We start from the raw sequence: 23,819 nt of genomic DNA on the forward strand, positions 1-23,819 counted from the left end.
GGAGGGGGACGGGGCGGGGGGGGGGGATGGGGGTGGTGGGGGGGATGGGGGTGGTGGGGGGGGGGGAGGGGCGGGGTGCTGAGCCGCCCCTCCCCCCAGAGCGCCTGCAGCTCCCGGCGGCGCGTGCGGCGGCGCTGGAAGGAAAGCCCCTGGCTCAAACCCGCGCGCAAGCGGCGCCGCAGGGACCCCCGCGGCAAGGACAGAGGTGGGGGAGGGGCCGAGGGGGGGAGGGGCATGGACAGAGGTGGGGGAGGGGCCAAGGGGGGGGAGGGGCCAAGGGGGGGGAGGGGCCAAGGGGGGGGAGGGGCGAGGGCAGAGGTGGGGGAGGGGCCAAGGGGGGGAGGGGCATGGACAGAGGTGGAGGAGGGGCCAAGGGGAGGAGGGGCCAAGGGGGAGAGGGGCCAAGGGCAGAGGTGGGGGAGGGGCCAAGGGGGGGAGGGGCCAAGGGGGAGAGGGGCCAATGGCAGAGGTGGGGGAGGGGCCAAGGGGGGGGAGGGACAAGGGAAGAGGTGGGGGAGGGGCCAAGGGGGGGAGGGGCCAAGGGGGGGAGGGGCAAGGGCAGAGGTGGGGGAGGGGCCAAGGGGGGGGAGGGACAAGGGCAGAGGTGGGGGAGGGGCCAAGGGGGGGGGGAGGGACAAGGGAAGAGGTGGGGGAGGGGCCAAGGGGGGGGAGGGGCGAGGGCAGAGGTGGGGGAGGGGTGAAGGGGAGGTGGGGGAGGGGCGAAGGGGGGGAGGGGCAAAGACAGAGGTGGGGGAGGGGTGAATGGGGGGGAGGGGCAAGGGCACAGCAGGGGGAGGGGTGAAGGGGGGGAGGGGCAGGGGGAGGGGCAAGGGCAGAGCAGGGGGAGGGGTGAAGGGGGGGAGGGGCAGGGGGAGGGGCAAGGGCAGAGGTGGGGGAGGGGCGAAGGGGGGGAGGGGCAAGGAGAGAGGTGGGGGAGGGGTGAAGGGGGGAGGGCAAGGACAGAGGGGGAGGGATGAAGGGGGGAGGGGCAAGGACAGACGTGGGGGAGGGGCAAAGGCGGGGAGGGGCAAGGACAGAGGGGGGAGGGGCGAAGGGGGGAGGGGCAAGGACAGAGGTGGGGGAGGGGCGAAGGGGAGGAGGGGCAAGGGCAGAGTTAGGGGAGGGGTGGAGACAGGTGGGGGAGGGGCAAGGAGGGGGTGGGGGAGGGGCTAGGGTGGGGAAGGAGCAAGGATGGGATGGGGGAGGGGCTGGGGACGGACAAGGAGAGAGGTGGGGGAGGGGCAAAGGGGGAAGGGGCAGGGGGAGGTGAGGGAGGGGGGAGGGGAGGGGCTGGGACAGAGGTGGAGGAGGGGCAAGGATGGGGTGGGGGAGGGGCAAGGAGAAAGGTGGGGGAGGAGCAGGGGGAGGAGCAGGGGGAGGAGTCAAAAGACTGGGGTGTTTATGGAAAGGGGGAACCCAGAAACTGATGAGCGTCGAGAAGGGGGGACTTGAAACGAATTAATTAGAGAGTTCGAGCTAATTAATTGGGGGAGATTTGAAACTGATAATTGGAAGAGACACAGGTGGGGTGTGGCCTTCCCTGAGGCCCCTCCCCTTCACCCCGCCCAGGGCTGCCTGTGGCTCCTCCCATGGCCCCGCCCAGTGAATACACCGAGGTTCCCCTGGGCTGCCTGCAGCTGCCAGGGGGCGGAGCCATCTCCCCTCAGCCCCCAGGTGAGGCCACGCCCCCTCTAGCTCATCTGGCCCCACCCACTGTTCTGAGGCCCCACCCCATCTCAGGTCCCACCCACTGCTCTGATGCCCCACCCACTGGTCCCAGGCCCCACCCACTGCTCTGAGGCTCAGCCTCTTCTCCCAGGCTCCGCCCCTTGGTCTCAGGCCCTGCCCACTGTGTTGAGGCCCTGCCCACTGTGTTGAGGCCCTGCCCACTGTGTTGAGGCCCTGCCCACTGTGTTGAGGCCCTGCCCACTGTGTTGAGGCCCCACCCCCCGTCCCAGACTCCACCCCCCGTCCCAGACTCCACCCCCCGTCCCAGACTCCACCCCCCGTCCCAGACTCCACCCCCCGTCCCAGACTCCACCCCCCGTCCCAGACTCCACCCCCCGTCCCAGACTCCACCCCCCGTCCCAGACTCCACCCCCCGTCCCAGACTCCACCCCCCGTCCCAGACTCCACCCCCCGTCCCAGACTCCACCCCCCGTCCCAGACTCCACCCCCCGTCCCAGACTCCACCCCCCGTCCCAGACTCCACCCCCCGTCCCAGACTCCACCCCCCGTCCCAGACTCCACCCCCCGTCCCAGACTCCACCCCCCGTCCCAGACTCCACCCCCCGTCCCAGACTCCACCCCCCGTCCCATACTCTGCCCAGTGCTCTGAGGCCCCGCCCCCTGGTCCCAGACCCCGCCCCCTGGTCCCAGACCCCGCCCACTGTCCCACACCCCGCCCCCTGGTCCCACACCCCGCCCACTGTCCCAGACTCCACCCCCTGGTCCCAGGCCCCGCCCACTGTCTCAAATTCCCCTCCCTGGTCCCAGACCCCGCCCACTGTTCCAGACCCCGCCCCTATCCCAGACCCCACCCCTGCCCGGTCTGATGGCGCCCCCTGCAGGCGGGGCGGGTGCGCTGGAGGCCGAGCGGTTCGAGGAGCTGCCGCTCTGCTCCTGCCGCATGGAGGCGCCCAAGGTGGAGAGAGGGGACGCGGGGGGACAGCGGGGACTCTGCATGGCCACCGAGAGCGTGGACGGACAGGTGGGACATGGGGACACGGGGACATGGGGACATGGGGCTGTGCATGGCCACCGAGGGCGTGGACGGACAGGTGGGACATGGGGACATGGGGCTGTGCATGGCCACCAAGGGCGTGGACGGACAGGTGGGACATGGGGACATGGGGACATGGGGACATGGGGCTGTGCATGGCCACCGAGAGCGTGGACGGACAGGTGGGACATGGGGACATGGGGCTGTGCATGGCCACCGAGAGCGTGGACGGACAGGTGGGACATGGGGACATGGGGCTGTGCATGGCCACCGAGAGCGTGGACGGACAGGTGGGACACGGGGACATGGGGACATGGGGCTGTGCATGGCCACCAAGGGCGTGGACGGACAGGTGGGACATGGGGACATGGGGACATGGGGCTGTGCATGGCCACCGAGGGCGTGGACGGACAGGTGGGACATGGGGACATGGGGCTGTGCATGGCCACCAAGGGCGTGGACGGACAGGTGGGACATGGGGACATGGGGACATGGGGACATGGGGCTGTGCATGGCCACCGAGAGCGTGGACGGACAGGTGGGACATGGGGACATGGGGACATGGGGCTGTGCATGGCCACCGAGAGCGTGGACGGACAGGTGGGACACGGGGACATGGGGACATGGGGCTGTGCATGGCCACCAAGGGCGTGGACGGACAGGTGGGACATGGGGACATGGGGACATGGGGCTGTGCATGGCCACCGAGAGCGTGGACGGACAGGTGGGACATGGGGACATGGGGACATGGGGCTGTGCATGGCCACCGAGAGCGTGGACGGACAGGTGGGACATGGGGGGACACAAGGACATGGGGCCTATGGGGATAATAGGGGGTGTGGGGATATAGAGGGACACAGGGACAATAGGAGATGTGGGGATATGGGGTGACACGGGGACAATAGGGGACATGGGGATATAGGGGACATGGAGGTAGGGCACATGGGGATATAGGGGGACATGGGGACAATAGGGGACATGGGGATATGGGAGCAAGGGGACACGGGGATATGGGGGGACATGGGGACAATAGGGGACATAGAGATATGGGAATAGGAGGACATGGAGGTATGGGGTGACACAGGGACAATAGAGAACAGGAGGATGTGGGGGGACACGGGGACAATAGAGGATAAGGGGATGTGGGGGGACACGGGGACAATAGGGGACAGGGCGACATGGGGGAACAGGGGGGTATAGGGGACATGGGGGCAAGAGGGAAGATGGGGACAGGGGGATATGGGAACAGGGAGACGTGGGGATATGGGGACGTGGGGACAATAGGGGGACATGGGAACGGGGACATGGGGGGATAGGGGAACATGAGGGGACGCAGGGACATGGGGACACGTGGACGTGGGGATATGGGGTCGTGGGGGTACAGGGACAGGAGGACGTGGGGATATGGGGACAGGGGGACGTGGGGTATGTGGGGACACAGGGGGACAGTGTGACGGGGGTGGGTGCGGTGACCGTGTCCCCGTCCCCGTCCCCGTCCCCAGCTGAGCGGGTGCGGCGCCGCCATCCTGAAGCGCGAGACGATGCGGCCGAGCAGCCGCGTGCCGCTGATGGTGCTGTGCGAGAGCCACCGCGCGCGCATGGTCCAGCACCACTGCTGCCCCGGCTGCGGCCACTTCTGCTCCGCCGTGAGTGGGGGGGGCCCGAAACCGGGGGGGGGACCCCGAAACCGGGGGGGGACCCCAAAACTGGGGGGGCGGTCCCCAAAGCCATGGGGAGCACAGGGAACCCCCCAGAGCCACCCCCAGCATCCCTGAGCATCCCTGAGCATCCCTGAGCATCCTGTGTCCCCTCATGGGCACCACTGGGATGTGGGGGTCGCTAAAACCCAGGGGGGGTTCCTAAAATTTGGGGGGGGTCCCCGAAACCATGGGGAGCACAGGGAACCCCCCAGAGCCACCCCCAGCATCCCTGAGCATCCCTGAGCATCCTTGAGCATCCTTGAGCATCCTTGAGCATCCTGTGTCCCCCCATAGGCACCACTGGTATCTGGGGGTGCCCAAAATTTGGGGGGGTCCCCAAGACCAGGGGGAGTCCCCAAAACCATGGGAAGCACAGGGAACCCCCAGAGCATCCCCCAGCATCCCTGAGCATCCTGTGACCCCCCATAGGCACCACTGGGATGTGGGGGGGGCGAAGACCAGGTGGGGGGGTCCCCAAGACCGGGGGGGTGGCCCCAAAACCATGGGGAGCACAGGGAACCCCCCAGAGCCACCCCCAGCATCCCTGAGCACCATTAACCCCCACCAGGACCCCCCCCAAACCCCCATTAACACCCTTCCAGGTCCCCATTAAAACCCCCCAGGATGACCCAAGCCCCCATTGAACTCCCCCAGGACCCCCCCAAACCCCCATTGAACCCCCCAGGACCCACCCAGAACCCCATTAAACCCCCCAGGACCCCCATTGAGCCCCCCCGTGACCCCCATTAAACCCCCCATGACCCCCATTAAACCCCGATTAACCCCCTCCAGGATCCCCCAGGACCCCCCCCAAGACCCCTCCCCAGGACCCCCAAGACCCCCATTAACACCCCCCAGGACCCCCCCAGGATCCCCCCAGGACCCCATTAACCCCCCCCCAGGACCCCCCCAGGATCCCCCCAGGACCCCATTAACCCCCCCCCAGGACCCCATTTAACCCCCATTAAACCGCTCCAGGACCCCCCAAAAACCCCAGGACTCCCCCCCCCAGGATCCCCCAGGACCCCCCCAGGACCCCATTAACCCCCCTCGGGACCCCCACTGAACCCCCCAGGACCCCATTTAACCCCCATTAAACCCCTCCAGGACCCCCCAAAAACCCCAGGACCCCCCCCCAGGACCCCCCAAGACCCCCATTAACCCCCCCAGGACCCCCCCAGGACCCCCCAAGACCCCCATTAACACCCCCCAGGACCCCCCCAGGATCCCCCCAGGACCCCATTAACCCCCCTCAGGACCCCCACTGAACCCCCCCCGGACCCCATTTAACCCCCATTAAACCCCTCCAGGACCCCCCAAAAACCCCAGGACCCCCCCCCAGGACCCCCCAAGACCCCCATTAACCCCCCCAGGACCCCCCCAGGACCCCCCAAGACCCCCATTAACACCCCCCAGGACCCCCCCAGGATCCCCCCAGGACCCCATTAACCCCCCTCAGGACCCCCACTGAACCCCCCCGGACTCCATTTAACCCCCATTAAACCCCTCCAGGACCCCCCAAAAACCCCCTTGACCCCTCCAGGACCCCCCCAGGACCCCATTAACCCCCCCCAGGACCCCCATTGAACCCCCCAGGACCCCCCCAGGATCCCCCCAGAACCCCATTAACCCCCCTCAGGACCCCCACTGAACCCCCCCGGACCCCATTTAACCCCCATTTAACCCCCATTAAACCCCCCCAGGACCCCCCAAAAACCCCCTTGCCCCCCCCAGGACCCCCCCAGGACCCCCTTAACCCCGTGTCCCCCCCAGGGGACGTTCCTGGAGTGCCACCCCGACTCGCGCATCGGGCACCGGTTCCACCGCGGCTGCGTTTCCCGCCTGGGGGGCCTGGTTTTCTGCCCCCACTGCGGGGAGGACGCGTCCGAGGCCCAGGAGGTGACGCTGCCCCCCCCCCCGCGCCGACGGGACCCCCCCGGCGCCCCCCGACTTCCCCCGCAGGGGACCCCGCAACGAGGCCCCCACCCCCAGGTATGGGGGTTAATGGGGGTACAGGGGGGTACATGGGGGTCTATGGGGGTACAGGGGGGTTAATGGGGGTACAGGGGGGTTAACGGGGGTCCATGGGGGTCTATAGGGGTACGGGGGGGTTAATGGGGGTCCATGGGGGTCTATAGGGGTACAGGGGGTTAATGGGGGTACAGGGGGGTCCATGGGGGTCCATGGGGGTCTATGGGGGTTAATGGGGGTGCATGGGGGTACATGGGGGTACAGGGGGGGTTAATGGGGGTCCATGGGGGTACAGGGGGGTCTGTGGGGGTCCATGGGGGTCTATGGGGGTACAGGGGGGTTAATGGGGGTACAGGGGGGTTAACGGGGGTCCATGGGGGTCTATAGGGGTACGGGGGGGTTAATGGGGGTCCATGGGGGTACAGGAGGGTCTGTGGGGGTACATGGGGGTCTATGGGGGTTAATGGGGGTACAGGGGGGTCTATGGGGGTACAGGGGGGTCTGTGGGGGTCTATGGGGGTGCATGGGGGTACAGGGGGGTCTATGGGGGTACATGGGGGTCTATGGGGCTCTATGGGGGTTAATGGGGGTGCATGGGGGTCCATGGGGGTATAGGGGGGGTTAATGGGAGTCCATGGGGGTATAGGGGTGTTAATGGGGGTCCATGGGGGTCTATAGGGGTACAGGGGGGTTAATGGGGGTACAGGGGGGTCCATGGGGGTCCATGGGGGTCTATGGGGGTTAATGGGGGTGCATGCGGGTACATGGGGGTCTATGGGGGTACATGGGGGTCTATGGGGGTACAGGGGGGTGCATGGGGGTACAGGGGGGTCTATGGGGGTACATGGGGGTACATGGGGGTACAGGGGGGGTTAATGGGGGTCCATGGGGGTACAGGGGGGTTAATGGGGGTACAGGGGGGTTAATGGGGGTCCATGGGGGTCTATAGGGGTACAGGGGGGTTAATGGGGGTCCATGGGGTACAGGGGGGTCTGTGGGGTACATGGGGGTCTATGGGGGTACAGGGGGGTTAATGGGGGGGTACAGGGTGGTTAATGGGGGTACAGGGGGGTTTATGGGGGGGTACATTGGGGTACGCAGGGGACCCCGCAATGAAGCGCCCACCCCCAGTTCTGGGGGTCTATGGGCGTTAATGGGGGTACATGGCGGGGGTTTATGGGGGGGTACAGGGGGGTTTATGGGGGGCACATGGGGGTTTGGTTTATGGGGGGTGCATGGGAGTACAGGGGGGCTTATGGGGGGGTACATTGGGGTACACAGGGGTTTGGGGGTACAGGGGGGTTTATGGGGGGTTAATGGGGGTTACATGGGGGTTTGGGGGTACAGGGGGGGTTTATGGGGGGAGACATGGGGGTTTTGGGGCTTATGGGGGTTAATGGGGGGGCACATGGGGGTTTATTGGGGTACAAGTGGGTTTGATGTTCATGGGGTTACACGTGGGTCACAAAGAACTTTGGGGGTGTCTGGGGGGGTTCTGTGGGTCCCAGGGCCCGATCCCTGCCCCCGTGACCCCCGTTTCCCCCCCATTTCCCCCCAGCGCTCGCATGCGGGGGCAGGGCGAGGGTCGCCCGCCCCCTCCCCCCCGGCGGAGCCCGTGGGCAGCTCGGGGGGGCCGGTGCTGCCCCTTCCCGGGGGGGGGAGCCTCTCCGCACGGGGGCTGCCGCCCGGGCCCGGCCGCGACCTGCTGGAGAAGGCCCTGCTGGGCCAGGAGGCCGAGAGGTGCGGAAACCCCAAAAAACGCCCCAAAATAGTCCAAAACGACCCAAAAATGCAAAGAAAACGCCCTGAAATACCCCAAAATGGGCTTAAAATGACCCAAAGTAGGACAAAATGGGTCTAAAATGACCCAAAATGGGACCAAGATGGGACCAAAATGGCCACAGCCCGGCTGGGCCTGCTGGAGAAGGCTCTGCTGGACCAGGAGGCCGAGAGGTGCGGAAACCCCAAAAAACACCCCAAAATAGCCCAAAACGGCCCCAAAATGCAAAGAAAACGCCCTGAAATACCCCAAAATGGGCTTAAAATGACCCAAAGTAGGACAAAATGGGTCTAAAATGACCCAAAATGGGACCAAGATGGGACCAAAATGGCCACAGCCCGGCTGGGCCTGCTGAGAAGGCTCTGCTGGACCAGGAGGCCGAGAGGTGCGGAAACCCCAAAAAACGCCCCAAAATAGCCCAAAACGGCCCCAAAATGCAAAGAAAACACCCTGAAATACCCCAAAATGGGCTTAAAATGACCCAAAGTAGGACAAATACCCCAAAATGGGCCCAAAATGACCACGGCCCGGCCGGGCCTGCTGGAGAAGGCGCTGCTGGGCCAGGAGGCCGAGAGGTGCGGAAACCCCAAAAAACGCCCCAAAATAGCCCAAAATGGCCCAAAAATTGAAAAAATACACCCCAACATACCCCAAAATAGCCCCAAAATGGATCAAAATGCCCCAAAATGGGTCTAAAATGGCCCAAAATGGGCCCAAAATGACCACGACCCGACCGGGCCTGCTGGAGAAGGCCCTGCTGGGCCAGGAGGCCGAGAGGTGCGGAAACCCCAAAAAACGCCCCAAAATAGCGCAAAAACACCCGAAAATGCAAAGAAAACGCTCTGAAATACCCTAAAACAGCCCTAAAATGGCCTAAAATGACCCAAAATGACCACGGCCCGGCTGGGCCTGCTGGAGAAGGCGCTGCTGGGCCAGGAGGCCGAGAGGTGCGAAAGACCCAAAAAACGCCCCAAAATACAATAAAAACACCCCAAAAATGACCCAAAGATGAAAGAAAACGCCCCGAAACATCGAAAATGACCCAAAATGGCCCAAATTGCCCCGTTTTAGGCGCAAGAAGCTGCGTTTCCACCCCCGACAGCTGCACGTGTCGGTCAAGCAGGGGGAGCTGCACAGGGTGGTGCTGATGCTGCGTGAGTGGATTTGGGGGGGTCCTGGGGGGTTTTGGGGGGGTCCATGGGGGTCTTGGGGGTCCCCAGGGGGGTTGGGAGGGTCCTGGGGGGTCCCTGGGTGGGTTTGGGGGTCCTGGGGGGTCCCTGGGGGTCTCAGGGGGTCCCTGGGGGTCCCTGTGGGGCTGGGAGCTGCACAGGGTGGTGCTGATGCTGTGTGAGTCAATTTGGGGGGTCCTGGGGGTTTGGGGGGGTCCATGGGGGGGTTTTGGGGGTCCTGGGGGGCTTTGGGGGTCTCAGGGGGTCCTGGGGGTCTCAGGGGGGGTTGGGGGGTCTTGGGGGGCTCCTGGCGGTCCCCAGGGGTTTGGGGGGTCCTGGGGGGTTTGGGGGGTCAGAGGGGTCCCTGGGGGGGTCCCTGGGGGTCCTGGTGGGGGTTGGGGGGTCCTGGGGGGTCCCCAGGGCTTTGGGGGGGTCAGGGGGGTCCTGGGGGTCTCTGGGGGGGGATTGGGGGGGTCCCAGGGGGTTCCTGAGGGGGTTTGGGGTGTTCTGGGGGTCCCTGGGGTGTTTTGGGGGTCCCAGGGGGTTCTGGGGGGCTCTGGGCGTTTGGGGGGTCCTGGGGGGCTGGGAGCTGCATGAGTCAGTTTTGGGGGCCCTAGGGGTTTGGGGGGCATTTGGGGTGTTTGGGGCGACCCTGGGGGGTCCATGGGGGTCTTGGGGGGTCCTGGGGGCCTCTGGGGGTCTCAGGGCACCCTGGGGAGTTTGGGGGTCCTTGGGGGGTGTCAATGGTTTGGGGGTCCCTGGGAGGTGTGGGGGTTTAATGGGGTCCCAAGGGTCTCCGGGTTGACGGGAACACGAGGGTGACACCCCAGGAACGTCCCCAAAAGGGTCCTGGGGGCTGAGGGAGGGTGTGGGGGATGTTGGGGTGACCCCCCCCCACCCCAATATGTTCTGTGTCCCCCCAATATCTCGTGTGTCCCCCCCAGTTGACAACCTGGACCCCAACCTGCAGAGCGACGCCCAGAGCCGGCGCAGCCCCCTGCACGTGGCGGCACAGCGGGGGTACCTGGAGATCTGTCACCTGCTGCTGCAGGTGGGCACCCCAAATCCCCACTGACCCCCCCGAACCCCGACTGACCCCCCCGAACCCCGACTGACCCCCCCAAACCTGAACTGAGCACCCCAAACCTGAACTGAGCACCCCAAACCCCAACAGACCCCCCCAAACCCCAATGGGGGTACCTGGAGATCTGTCACCTGCTGCTGCAGGTGGGCACCCCAAAACCCCACTGACCCCCCCGAACCCCGACTGACCCCCCCAAACCCCAACTGACCCCCCCGAACCTGAACTGAGCACCCCAAACCCCAACAGACACCCCCAAACCCCAATGGGGGTACCTGGAGATCTGTCACCTGCTGCTGCAGGTGGGCACCCCAAATCCCCACTGACCCCCCCGAACCCCGACTGACCCCCCCAAACCTGAACTGACCCCCCGAACCTGAACTGAGCACCCCAAACCCGAACTGAGCACCCCAAACCCCAACAGACCCCCCCAAACCCCAATGGGGGTACCTGGAGATCTGTCACCTGCTGCTGCAGGTGGGCACCCCAAAACCCCACTGACCCCCCCGAACCCCGACTGACCCCCCCAAACCTGAACTGAGCACCCCAAACCTGAACTGAGCACCCCAAACCCCAACAGACACCCCCAAACCCCAAAGGGGGTACCTGGAGATCTGTCACCTGCTGCTGCAGGTGGGCACCCCAAATCCCCACTGACCCCCCCGAACCCCACTGACCCCCCTGAACCCCGACTGACCCCCCCCGAACCCCAACTGACCCCCCCAAACCTGAACTGAGCACCCCAAACCCCACCAGACCCCCCCAAACCCCAATGGGGGTACCTGGAGATCTGTCACCTGCTGCTGCAGGTGGGCACCCCAAAACCCCACTGACCCCCCCGAACCCCACTGACCCCCCCAAACCTCATCTGACCCCCCGAACCTGAACTGAGCACCCCAAACCCCAACAGACCCCCCCAAACCTGAACTGAGCACCCCAAACCTGAACTGAGCACCCCAAACCCCAACAGACCCCCCCAAACCCCAATGGGGGTACCTGGAGATCTGTCACCTGCTGCTGCAGGTGGGCACCCCAAAACCCCAACTGACCCCCCCGAACCCCGACTGACCCCCCCAAACCTGAACTGACCCCCCCGAACCCCAACTGACCCCCCCAAACCTCAACTGACCCCCCGAACCTGAACTGAGCCCCCCAAACCCCATCTGACCCCCCTGAACCCCAACTGACCCCCCATGTGGGTCTGGGGGTGTCCCTGTGGCTCCAGGGGGTCCCTGTGGGTCTGGGGGTGTCCCTGAGGGTTTGGGGTGTCCCTGTGACTCTGGGGTGTCCCCTTGTGTTGGGGGGTGTCCCTATAGTTCCAGGTTGTCCCTGTGTCTTTGGGATGTCCCCGTGTTTTGGGGGGGGGTCCCCATGTTTCTCGGGGGGTCCCTCTGTGTCTGGGGTGTCCCTGTGGCTCTGGGGGTGTCCCCATGTGTTTGGGGGGGTGTTTCTGGGGTGTGTTTGGGGCTGTTAAGGTGTATTTGGGGGGGTGTTTGGGGGGTGTCAGGGTGTATTTGGGGGGTGTTTCTGGGGGTGCTTGGGGGTGTCAGGGTGTTTTTGGGGGGGTGTTTGGGTGTGTTTAGGGGTGTATTTGAGGGGTGTTGCTTGGGGGTGTGTTTGGGGTGTCAGGGGGTGTCAGGGGGTGTCGGTGACCCCGTGTCCCCCGTTTTCGGCAGGCGGGGGCCAACATCAACGCGCAGGACAAGCTGCGCCGCACGCCGCTGCTGGGGGGGTTTGGGGTGTATTTGGGGGTGTTTGGGGGGGTGTTTGGGGGTGTTTGTTGCTGGGGGTGTCGGGGTGCGTTCGGGGGGGTGTCAGGGGGTGTCAGGGGGTGTCGGTGACCCCGTGTCCCCCGTTTTCGGCAGGCGGGGGCCAACATCAACGCGCAGGACAAGCTGCGCCGCACGCCGCTGCTGGGGGGGTTTGGGGTGTATTTGGGGGTGTTTGTTGCTGGGGGTGTCGGGGTGCGTTCGGGGGGGTGTCAGGGGGTGTCTGGGGGTGTCGGTGACCCCGTGTCCCCCGTTTTCGGCAGGCGGGGGCCAACATCAACGCGCAGGACAAGCTGCGCCGCACGCCGCTGCTGGAGGCCGTGGCCAACGACCACCTGGGCACGGCCCGGCTGCTGCTGCAGAGGGGGGGGTGCGCATACGGCAAGGTGAGCGACCCCCCCATGACGTCACCCACCCCCCCCCCCGTGACGTCACCCCCCCCCCCCCCCGTGACCTCACCCACCCCCCCGGGATGTCATCCCCATGACATCACACCCCCCTGTGACATCACACACACACACACACCGTGACATCACACCCCCGTGACATCACACCCCCCGTGACATCACACCCCCATGACATCACACCCCCCATGACATCACACCCCCTGTGACATCACACCCCCATGACATCACACCCCCCATGACATCACACCCCCATGACATCGCACCCATGTCACACCCCATGATGTCACCCCATGACATCACCCTCATTAAATCATCCCCGTGACGTCACACCCCCCCCATGACGTCATACCCCATGACATCACCCATTATGGTATCACCCCCCCATGACATCACATCCCCATGCTGTCACCACCATGATGTCACCCCTCCATGACGTCCCCCCATGACATCATACCCCATGACATCATACCCCATGACATCATACCCCATGACATCACCCATGACATCGCTCATTATGATATCACCCCCCATGACATCACATCTCCATGCTGTCACCTATGACATCACCCCCCATGACGTCCCCCCATGACATCACCCCCCATGACATCACCCCCCATGACGTCACCCCCATGACGTCACCCCTCCATAACGTCACTCCCCATGACATCCCCCCATGACATCACCCCCATGACGTCACCCCCCCATGACATCACCCCCCATGACGTCACCCCTCCATGACGTCACCCCCTATGACGTCACCCCTCCATGACGTCACCCCTCCATGACGTCACCCCCCATGACGTCACCCCCCATGACGTCACCCCCATGACGTCACCCCCCATGACGTCACCCCATGACGTCACCGCCCCCAGGAGGAGGACGGCTCCACGTGCCTGCACCACGCGGCCAAGAACGGGAACCTGGAGATGGTGGAGCTGCTGCTGGCAACCGGGCAGGTGGACGTCAACGCGCAGGTGGGCACCCCCAAACACCCCCGGGACCCCCTGAACCCCCCCGAACCGCCTGGGACCCCCCTGAGCCCTCCTGAACCCCCTGGGACCCCCCTGAGCCCCCACAGACACCCCTGAACCCACCCAGGACCCGTGAACCCACCCAGACATCCCTGGACACCCCTGGGACCCCAAAACACGCCTGAGCCCCCCCAGGACCCCCCCAGACACCCCTGAACCCCCTAAGCCCCCTGAAACCCCCCCTGAGCCCCCTGAACCCACCCAGGACCCTTGAACCCACCCGGACATCCCTGAACCCCCCTGGACACCCCTGGGACCCCAAAACACCCCTGAACCCCCCCAAGCCCCCCATAACCCCCTGGGACCCCCCAGGCACCCCTGGGCCCCCATGAACCCCCACAGACACCCCTGAACCCACCCAGGACCCCTGAACCCACCCAGACATCCCTGAACCCCCCTGGACACCCCTGGGACCCCAAAATACCCTGAGCCCCCCCCAGGACCCCCACAGACACCCCCAAACCCACTCGGGACCCCAATGCACCCCTGAACTCCCCCAAGCCCCTTGAACCCCCCCAGACATCCCTGGACACCCCTGGGACCCCAAAACACCCCGGAACCCCCCCAAGCCCCCCATAACCCCCCTGGGACCCCCCAGACACCCCTGAGCCCCCCTGAACCCCCACAGACACCCCTGAACCCACCCAGGACCCCTGAACCCACCCAGACATCCCTGAACCCCCCTGGACACCCCTGGGACCCCAAAATACCCTGAGCCCCCCCTGAACCCACCCAGGACCCCTGAACCCACCCGGACACCTCTGGAACCCCAAAACAGCCTGAGCACCCCCCCAAACCCCCCTGGGACCCCCACAGACACCCCTGAACCCACCCAGGACCCCCAGCCACCCGTGGACACCCCTGGGACCCCTGAACCCCCAACACACCCGTGAACCCAGGGACCCAGGCGTCCGGGGAGGGACCCAGGCATCCGGGTGCTGACCCCGGGGAGGGACCCAGGTGTCCGGGGAGGGACCCAGGCGTCCGGGTGCTGACCCCGGGGAGGGACCCGGGCGTCCGGGGAAGGACCCAGGTGTCCGGGTGCTGACCCTGGGGAGGGACCCAGGCGTCCGGGGAGGGACCCAGGCGTCCGGGTGCTGACCCCAGGGACGGACCCAGGCATCCGGGGAGGGACCCAGGCGTCCGGGTGCTGACCCCGGGGAGGGACCCAGGCGTCCGGGGAGGGACCCAGGCGTCCAGGCGCTGACCCCGGGGAGGGACCCAGGTGTCCGGGGAGGGACCCAGGCGTCCGGGCGCTGACCCCTTCCCCCCAGGACAACGGGGGCTGGACCCCCATCATCTGGGCGGCCGAGCACAAGCACATCGAGGTGATCCGGAGGCTGCTTACGCGCGGCGCCGACGTCACGCTCACCGACAACGTGAGTCCGGGACCCCCCCCCAAAAATGGGGACCCCCCCCCCCCCAAAAATGGGGACCCCCCCCAGAAAATTGGGGATGCCCCCCCCGCCAGGTTTGGGGACCTCCCCAAGATTGGGGACCCATTCCCCCAGGTTTGGGGACCCTCCTAGGTTTAGGGACCCCCGCCCCCTCCAAGACTGGGGACCCATCCCCCCAAGATTGAGGATGCCCCCCCTCCTCAAGATTGGGTTCCCCCCTCAAGATTGGGTTCCCCCCCAGATTGGGGACCCATCCCCCCAGGTTTGGGAACCCCCCCAGGATTGGGTTCCCCCCCCAAAGATTGGGGAACCCCTCAGATTTTGTGACAACCCCCCCCCAGGTTTGGGGACCCCCACCCAAGATTGGTGACCCCCACAGGTTTGGGGACCCCCACCCAAAATTGGGGATCCCCACCCATGTTTGGGGACCCCCCCGGGTGCTTTCAGGGTCCTTTTTTACCACAAAAAGCAGTTTCGGGGTCCCCCACCCCCACAAAAAGCAGTTTCAAGGCCCCCCGCCTTAATTCACACCCAGCCCCAAGATGGTGGTTTTTTCCCCCCAGGGCGCCGTTTTTTCCCCAAAACTGCTGGTTTTTCCCCCAAAAAGCTCTTATTTTCTCCCCAAAAGGTGCTTTTTGCCCTGGGGGGGTGAATTTATACCCCTGGGGGGGCATTTTATGATGATTTCCCCTCCATCTCCCTGCCCTGGGCCTCATTCACACCCAGCCCCAAGATGGCGGGTTTGCCCCCAAAAAACCTGGGTTTTTTGCCTAAAAAAGCTCTTATTTTTCCCCAAAAAACTCCTATTTTCTCCTGGGGGGTGCATTTATACCCTAGGGGGTGAATTTATACCCTGGGGGGGCATTTTATGATGATTTTCCCTTCAGAAAGCTCCATCTCCCTGCCCTGGGCCTCACTCACACCCAGCCCCAAGATGGCGGGTTTGCCCCCCAGGAGGCCGTTTTTTTCCCCAAAACCCCTCTTTTTTCCCCCAAAACAGCTCTTCTTTTCTCCTGGGGGGTGCATTTATACCCCAGGGGGTGAATTTATACCCAAGGGGGGCATTTTTTGATGATTTCCCCTCAGAAAGCTCCATCTCCCTGCCCTGGGCCTCACTCACACCCAGCCCCAAGATGGCAGTTTCCCCCCGCCACGGCCCATTTTTTTGCCCAAAAACCCCATTTTTTCCCCCAAAAACCAGGATATTTGCCCCTGTCGCTGTGTTTATACCCCAGGGGGGCAGATTTTCCCCCTGGGGGGGCATTTTATGATGATTTCCCCTTCAGAAACCTGCATCTCCCTGCCCTGGGCCTCACTCACACCCAGCCCCAAGATGGCGGGTTTGCCCCCCAGGGCGCCAATTTTTGCCCAAAAAACCTGTTTTTTTCCCCAAAAAATCTCTTCCTTTCCCCCCAAAAGGTGCTTTGTGCCTTGGGGGGGTGTATTTATCCCCTGGGGGGCCGTTTTTTGATGCTTTCCCCCTCAGAAAGCTCCATCTCCTTGCCCTGGGCCTCACTCACACCCAGCCCCAAGATGGCGGGTTTGCCCCCCAGGAGGCCGTTTTTTTCCCCAAAACCCCTCTTTTTTCCCCCAAAACAGCTCCTCTTTTCTCCTGGGGGTGTGTTTATACCCCAGGGGGGCAGATTTTCCCCCTGGAGGGGCATTTTTTGATGCTTTCCCCCTCAGAAAGCTCCATCTCCCTGCCCTGGGCCTCACTCACACTCAGCCCCAAGATGGCAGTTTCCCCCCGCCAAGGCCCATTTTTTTGCCCAAAAAACCTGTTTTTTCCCCCAAAAACCAGGATATTTGCCCCTGTCGCTGTGTTTATACCCCAGGGGGGCAGATTTTCCCCCTGGGGGGGCATTTTATGATTATTTCCCCTTCAGAAACCTGCATCTCCCTGCCCTGGGCCTCACTCACACCCAGCCCCAGATGGCGGGTTTGCCCCCCAGGGCGCCAATTTTTGCCCAAAAAACCTGTTTTTTTCCCCCAAAAATCTCTTCCTTTCCCCCCAAAAGGTGCTTTGTGCCTTGGGGGGGTGTATTTATCCCCTGGGGGGCCGTTTTTTGATGCTTTTCCCCTCAGAAAGCTCCATCTCCTTGCCCTGGGCCTCACTCACACCCCGCCCCAAGATGGCGGGTTTGCCCCCCAGGAGGCCGTTTTTTTCCCCAAAACCCCTCTTTTTTCCCCCAAAACAGCTCCTCTTTTCTCCTGGGGAGTGCATTTGTACCCCAGGGGGTGAATTTATACCCAGGGGGGGCATTTTTTGATGATTTCCCCTTCAGAAAGCTCCATCTCCCTGCCCTGGGCCGCACTCACACCCAGCCCCAAGATGGCGGTTCCTCCCCCGCCAAGGCCCATTTTTTTGCCCCAAAACCCCATTTTTTCCCCCAAAAGAGCCGTTTTCCCGGGTTTTCCCCACAGGAGGAGAACATCTGCCTGCACTGGGCGTCGTTCACGGGCAGCGCGGAGATCGCCGAGGTTCTGCTGAACGCGCAGTGCGACCTGCAGGCCGTGAACTGCCACGGGGACACCCCCCTGCACATCGCGGCCAGGGAGAGCTACCGGGACTGCGTGATGTACGGACACACGGACAGACAGACAGACAGACACACGGACAGACAGACAGACAGACACACAGACACGCCCTGCACATCGCGGCCGGGGAGAGCTACCGGGACTGCGTGATGTACGGACACACGGACACGGACAGACAGACAGACAGACACACAGAGATAGACAGCCCTGGGGACAGACAGACAGACATACTCCTGGGGAGATGAGGACACTGCTGGGGACAGACAAATAGCCCTGGGGACGGACAAACAGACAGACAGACACTCCTGGGGACATTGGGACATCCATGGGGATGGACAGACAGACACCCCTGGGGACACTGGGACACCCCTGGGGACATTGGGACACCCCTGGGGATGGACAGACATCCATGGGGACAGACACACAGACACCCCCCTGCACATTGTGATCCATCACTTAGGGGCGACACGGGGGGGGTCGCCGGACGCCTGGGTCCTTGTGGGGGACATGGGGACTCTGGGGGTCCCAGGGTGGTTTTGGGGTCCCAGGGATATCAGGGGTATTTGGGGGGGGTCAGGGGTTCCCAGGGGGATTTAGGGGGGTCATGGGGGTCCCAGGGGGGTTTTGGGGATACTGGGGGGGATTTGGGAGTGTCAGGGGGTACCAGGGGTTTTGAGGGGGGTGCTAGGGGGATTTGGGGGGGTCAGGGGGTTTTGGGGATCCCATGGGGTTTTGGGGGCCCCAGGAGGGTTTTGGGGGTTCCAGGGAGTCCCGAGGGGGCTTTGGGGGGGGTCAGGGGGGGTCCTAGGGGGATTTGGGGGCGTCAGAGTATTCCCAGGGGGTTTTGGCGTCCCAGGGATTTTTGGGGTGTCAGGGGGTCCCATGAGGGTTTTCAGGGTGTCAGGGGGGAATTGGGGGTCCCAGGAGGGTTTGGGGGTGTCAGGGGGGGGTCCCAGGGGGGTTTTGGGGTCCCTGACCCCCCGTTCCCCCCCAGCCTCTTCCTGTCGCGTGGGGCCGACCCAGATGTTCGGAACAAGGAGGGGGATTCGCCCTTGGACTTGACCCCCGAGCACTCGGAGGTTTGGGTGGCGCTGCAGCTCACGCGGAAGCTGCGCCGGGGGGCGCTGGGGCGGCCGCTGCGCACGGAGAGGATCATCAGCCGGTAGGGGGGGCAGCTGTCAGTAGGGACCAGAGTGAACAGCACAGAGTGAGGTTTGGGGGGGGTTGCAAAGCACAGCCGTCAGTAGGGACCAGAGTGAACGGCACAGAGTGAGGTTTGGGGGGGGTTGCAAAGCACAGCCGTCAGTAGGGACCAGAGTGAACGGCACAGAGTGTGTTATGGGGTGGGGGTTGCAAAGCATGGCCATCAGTAGGGACCAGAGTGAACAGCATAGAGTGAGTTATGGCGGGGTTTGGAGGGGTCTGGGGGAGTTGGGGGGTGCAGCCATCAGTAGGGACCAGAGTGAACAGCACAGAGTGAGTTATGGCGGGGTCTGGGGGGGTCCCTGGGGTGGTTTTTGGGGGGTGCAGCAGTTAGTAGGGACCAGAGTTAATGGCACAGAGTGAGTTATGGGGGGTGTTTGCGAAGTGCAGCCATCAGTAGGAACCAGAGTGAACAACAGAGAGTGAGTTACAGGTGGGGTTTGGAGGGGTTTGGGGGGTTCCCTGGGGGGGTTTGGGGGGTGCAGTCATCAGTAGGGACCAGAGCGAACAGCACAGAGTGAGTTATGGGGGAGGTTTGCAAAGCGCAGCCATCAGCAGGGACCAGAGTGAACAGCACAGATTGAGTTATGGGGGGTGGTTTGCAAAACACAGCCATCAGTAGGGACCAGAGTGAACAGCACAGAATGAGTTACAGGAGGAGTCTGGTGGGGTTTGCAGGGTGCAGCCATCAGTAGGGACCAGAGTGAACAGCACAGAATGAGTTACAGGAGGGGTTTGGTGGGGTTTGCAGGGTGCAGCCATCAGTAGGGACCAGAGCGAACAGCACAGAGTGAGTTATGGGGGAGGTTTGCAAAGCGCAGCCATCAGTAGGGACCAGAGTGAACAGCACAGATTGAGTTATGGGGGGTGGTTTGCAAAACACAGCCATCAGTAGGGACCAGAGTGAACAGCACAGAATGAGTTACAGGAGGAGTCTGGTGGGGTTTGCAGGGTGCAGCCATCAGTAGGGACCAGAGTGAACAGCACAGAATGAGTTACAGGAGGGGTTTGGTGGGGTTTGCAGGGTGCAGCCATCAGTAGGGACCAGAGCGAACAGCACAGAGTGAGTTATGGGGGAGGTTTGCAAAGCGCAGCCATCAGTAGGGACCAGAGTGAACAGCACAGATTGAGTTATGGGGGGTGGTTTGCAAAACACAGCCATCAGTAGGGACCAGAGTGAACAGCACAGAATGAGTTACAGGAGGGGTTTGGTGGGGTTTGCAGGGTGCAGCCATCAGTAGGGACCAGAGTGAACAGCACAGAATGAGTTACAGGAGGGGTTTGGTGGGGTTTGCAGGGTGCAGCCATCAGTAGGGACCAGAGTGAACAGCACAGAGTGAGTTACAGGAGGGGTTTGGGAGTGGTTTCAAAGCACAGCCATCAGTAGGGACCAGAGTGAACAGCACATAGCGAATTACAGGAGGGGTTTGGAGGGGTCTGAGTGTTCCTGGTGGGGTTTGCAAAGCGCAGCCATCAGTAGGAACCAGAGTGAACAGCACAGAGTGAGTTACAGAAGCAGTTTGGAGGAGTTTGCAGGCTGCAGCCATCAGTAGGGACCAGAGTGAACGGCGCATAATGAGTTACAGAGAGGTTTGAGGGGGTGTGGGCGGGTTTTTAGGGCTCAGGGGGGTCCAGGGGGGTTCTGGGGGTGTCCCCACCCCCCCCACGTTCATGTCCCCCCCCAGGGACGTGGCGCGGGGGCACGAGAACGTCCCCATCCCCTGCGTGAACGGGGTGGACGCGGAGCCCTGTCCCCTGGACTATAAATACGTGGCCGAGAATTGCGAGACCTCGGCCATGAACATCGACCGCAACATCACCCACCTGCAGGTTGGGGGGCTGGGGGGGCCCTGGGGGGGTCACAGAGGTACGGGGGGGTCATGGGGGGCTGGGGGGGTCTGGGGGGGCTCTTAGATGGGGGGTTTGGGGGGGTTTTGGGGGTCTGGGGGGGACCATGGACGTCGACCGCAACATCACCCACCTGCAGGTTGGGGGGCTGGGGGGGCCCTGGGGGGGTCCCAGTGGTTTGGGGGGGTCATGGGGGGCTGGGGGGGTCTGGGGGGGCTCTTAGATGGGGGGTTTGGGGGGGATTTGGGGGTCTGGGGGGGCCCATGAACATCGACCGCAACATCACCCACCTGCAGGTTGGGGGGTTGGGGGGCTGGGGGGGCCCTGGGGGGGTCACAGTGGTTTGGGGGGGTCTGGGGGAGCTCTTAGATGGGGGGTTTGGGGGGGATTTGGAGGTCTGGGGGGGCCCATGAACATCGACCACAACATCACCCACCTGCAGGTTGGGGGGCTGGGGGTCGCTGGGGGGGTCCCAGAGGTTTGGGGGGGTCATGGGGGTCTGGGGGGGTCATGGGGGGTGTGGAGGAGCCCTTAGGTTTGGGGTTTGGGGGAGTTTGGGGGGTCTGGGGGGGCCATGAACATTGAACTGCAGCATCACCCACCTGCAGGTTGGGGGGTCCAGGGGGTCCTGGGGGGGTCCCTGGGGGTCTGGGGGGGTCATGGGGGTCTGGGGGGTCCTTGGGGTCTGAGGGGGGGGCCTTAGGCGGGGGGTTTGGGGGGTCTGGGGGGGGTGCATGAACATCAACCCCAACATCACCCACCTGCAGGTTGGGGGGTCATGGCGGTCTGGGGGAGTCACAGGGGGTCTGGGGGGGCCCTTAGATGGGGGGTTTGGGGGTCCTGGAGGTCTGGGGGGGGTCACAGGAGTCTGGAGGTCACAGGGGCTTGGGGTCACAGGGGTCTGGGGGTCATAGGTTTGGGGGTCCCATGGGGTCTGGGGGTTCCTGGGGGGGGTCCCTGGGGGGTTTTGGGGTCCCTGGGGGGTTTAGGGGTGCCATGGGGTCTGGGGGAGTCACAATTTTGGGGGTCACAGGTTTGGGGGTCCCATGGGGTCTGAGGGATCCCTGGAGGGTTTAGGGGTCCCTGGGGGGTTTAGGGGATCACAGGGGTCTGGGGGTTCCTGGGGGGGGGGGGTCCCTGGGGGGTTTTGGGGTCCCATGGGGCTTTAGGGGGTCACAGGGGTCTGGGGGTTCCTGGGGGGGGGTCCCATGGGGCTTTAGGGGGTCACAGGGGTCTGGGGTTCCTGGGGGGGGTCCCATGGGGGTTTAGGGGTCCCATGGGGGTTTAGGGGGTCACAGGGGTCTGGGGCTTCCTGGGGGGGATCCCTGGGGGGTTTTGGGGTCCCATGGGTTCTGGGGGTTCCAGGGGGGGGTCCCTGAGGGGGTTGGGATCCCATGGGGTCTGGGGGTTCCTGGGGGGGGTCCCAGGGGGGTTTAGGGGGTCTCAGGGGTCTGGGGGTTCCTGGGGGGGTCCCTGGGGTGTTCTGGGGTCCCCGGGGGGTTTCGGGGTCCCCTGACCGTGTCCCCCCAGCACTGCACGTGCCAGGACGACTGTTCCTCCAGCAACTGCCTGTGCGGGCAGCTCAGCATCCGCTGCTGGTACGACAAGGTGAGGGGGACCCCAAAAATACCCCCCCCCCAAAATACCCCCCCGGGACCCCCCAAAATACACCCCCCAAAAATAACCACAAAATTACCCCCAAAAATACCCAAAAACCCCCCAAAAACTGACCCCAAACCCCCCTCGGCATCCGCTGCTGGAACAAGGTGGGTGGTGACCCCAAAATACCCCCCCTTCCCCCCAAAAAACACCCCCTGGGACCCCCCAAAAATCCCCCCCAAGAAAGCCTTAAAATCAGCCCTTGGGGGGGGACCTTGAAACCACCGTTTGGGGGGGTCCCCAGTTTTGGGGGTCCCTGTGGTTTTGGGGGGGGGGGGTCCCCATGTTTTTGGGGTCCCCAGTGCCCCCCCTGTGTTCTTGGGGTCCCCATGTTTTGGGGTCCACGGTGAAACCCCCCCCCGCCCTGTGGTTTTGGGGTTCCTTGTGGGGCTCCTCATGTTTCTGGGGGGGGGGGGGGGAGTCCTCATGTTTTTGGGGTGTCCCCCTGTTTTTGGGGTCCCCAGTGCCCCCCCTGTGTTTTTGGGGTCCCCATGTTTCTGGGGGGGGTCCCCCTTTTTTGGGGTCCCCGTGTTGTGGGTGTCCCCCTGTTTTTGGGGTCCCTGGTGACCCCCCCCCCCCATGTTTTGGAGGGTCCTTGTGTTTTCTGGGGGGGGTTCCCCTGCTTTTTGGGGTCCCCAGTGGCCCCCCCATGTTTTTGGGGTCCCCCATGTCTTGGGGTCCCAAATGGACCCCCGTGTTTTGGGGTCCCCAATGACCCCCCCTCCCTGTTTCTGGGGTCTCCAATGACCCCCCATGTTTCTGGGGGTCCCCCATGTTTTTGGGGTCCCCACTGACCCTCCATGTCTTGGGGTCCCCAATTACCCCCCCATGTTTTGGGGTCCCCCCCATGACAGTCGCCTCCTGCAGGAGTTCAACACCATCAAGTCCCCATGTTTTTGGGGTTCCCATGTTTCTGGGCCCCCCCTCTTTAGGGGTCCCCCTATTTTGGGGTCCCCCCATGTTTTGGGGTTCCCCTGACCCCCTTGTTTTGGGGTGTCCCCCCCCCAGGACGGGCGCCTCCTGCAGGAGTTCAACAAGATCGAGCCCCCCCTGATCTTCGAGTGCAACCAGGCCTGTTCCTGCTGGCGCAGCTGCAAGAACCGCGTGGTGCAGAGCGGCATCAGGTGAACCCCAAAACCCTGCACCCCAAAACCCTGCACCCCAAAATCTGCACCCCGAAATCTGCACCCCGAAACCTGCACCCCAAAACTGCACCCCAAAACCTGCACCCCAAAACCTGCACCCCAAACTGCAGCGCCTGTTCCTGCTGGCGCAGCTGCAAGAACCGCGTGGTGCAGAGCGGCATCAGGTGAACCCCAAAACCCTGCACCCCAAAATCTGCACCCCGAAATCTGCACCCCAAAATCTGCACCCCAAAACTGCACCACAAAACCTGCACCCCAAACTGCAGCGCCTGTTCCTGCTGGCGCAGCTGCAAGAACCGTGTGGTGCAGAGCGGCATCAGGTGAACCCCAAAACCCTGCACCCCAAAACTGCACCTCACAGTGAACCCCAAAACCCTGCACCCCAAAACTGCACCCCAA

General features: G+C 64.0%; 1 protein-coding gene across 1 annotated transcript in view; it reads left to right on the forward strand.

Moving 5' to 3' along the window:
- EHMT2 (euchromatic histone lysine methyltransferase 2) overlaps positions 1-23,819 on the forward strand; it is a 37,931-nt gene that overhangs the window by 7,044 nt on the left and 7,068 nt on the right. Inside the window, 18 exon segments of the mRNA XM_071800948.1 lie at positions 100-205; positions 1,570-1,674; positions 2,571-2,710; positions 4,225-4,368; positions 6,196-6,339; positions 6,341-6,414; positions 7,952-7,977; positions 7,980-8,133; positions 9,245-9,327; positions 10,287-10,393; positions 12,456-12,578; positions 13,472-13,573; positions 14,905-15,009; positions 17,452-17,606; positions 18,560-18,727; positions 20,454-20,598; positions 22,147-22,224; positions 23,284-23,399. Of these exon segments, the coding sequence (XP_071657049.1) occupies positions 100-205; positions 1,570-1,674; positions 2,571-2,710; positions 4,225-4,368; positions 6,196-6,339; positions 6,341-6,414; positions 7,952-7,977; positions 7,980-8,133; positions 9,245-9,327; positions 10,287-10,393; positions 12,456-12,578; positions 13,472-13,573; positions 14,905-15,009; positions 17,452-17,606; positions 18,560-18,727; positions 20,454-20,598; positions 22,147-22,224; positions 23,284-23,399 (2,075 nt within the window).

This window comes from Patagioenas fasciata, chromosome 34, assembly GCF_037038585.1.
Source record: "Patagioenas fasciata isolate bPatFas1 chromosome 34, bPatFas1.hap1, whole genome shotgun sequence".
Classification (NCBI taxonomy): Eukaryota; Metazoa; Chordata; class Aves; order Columbiformes; family Columbidae; genus Patagioenas; species Patagioenas fasciata.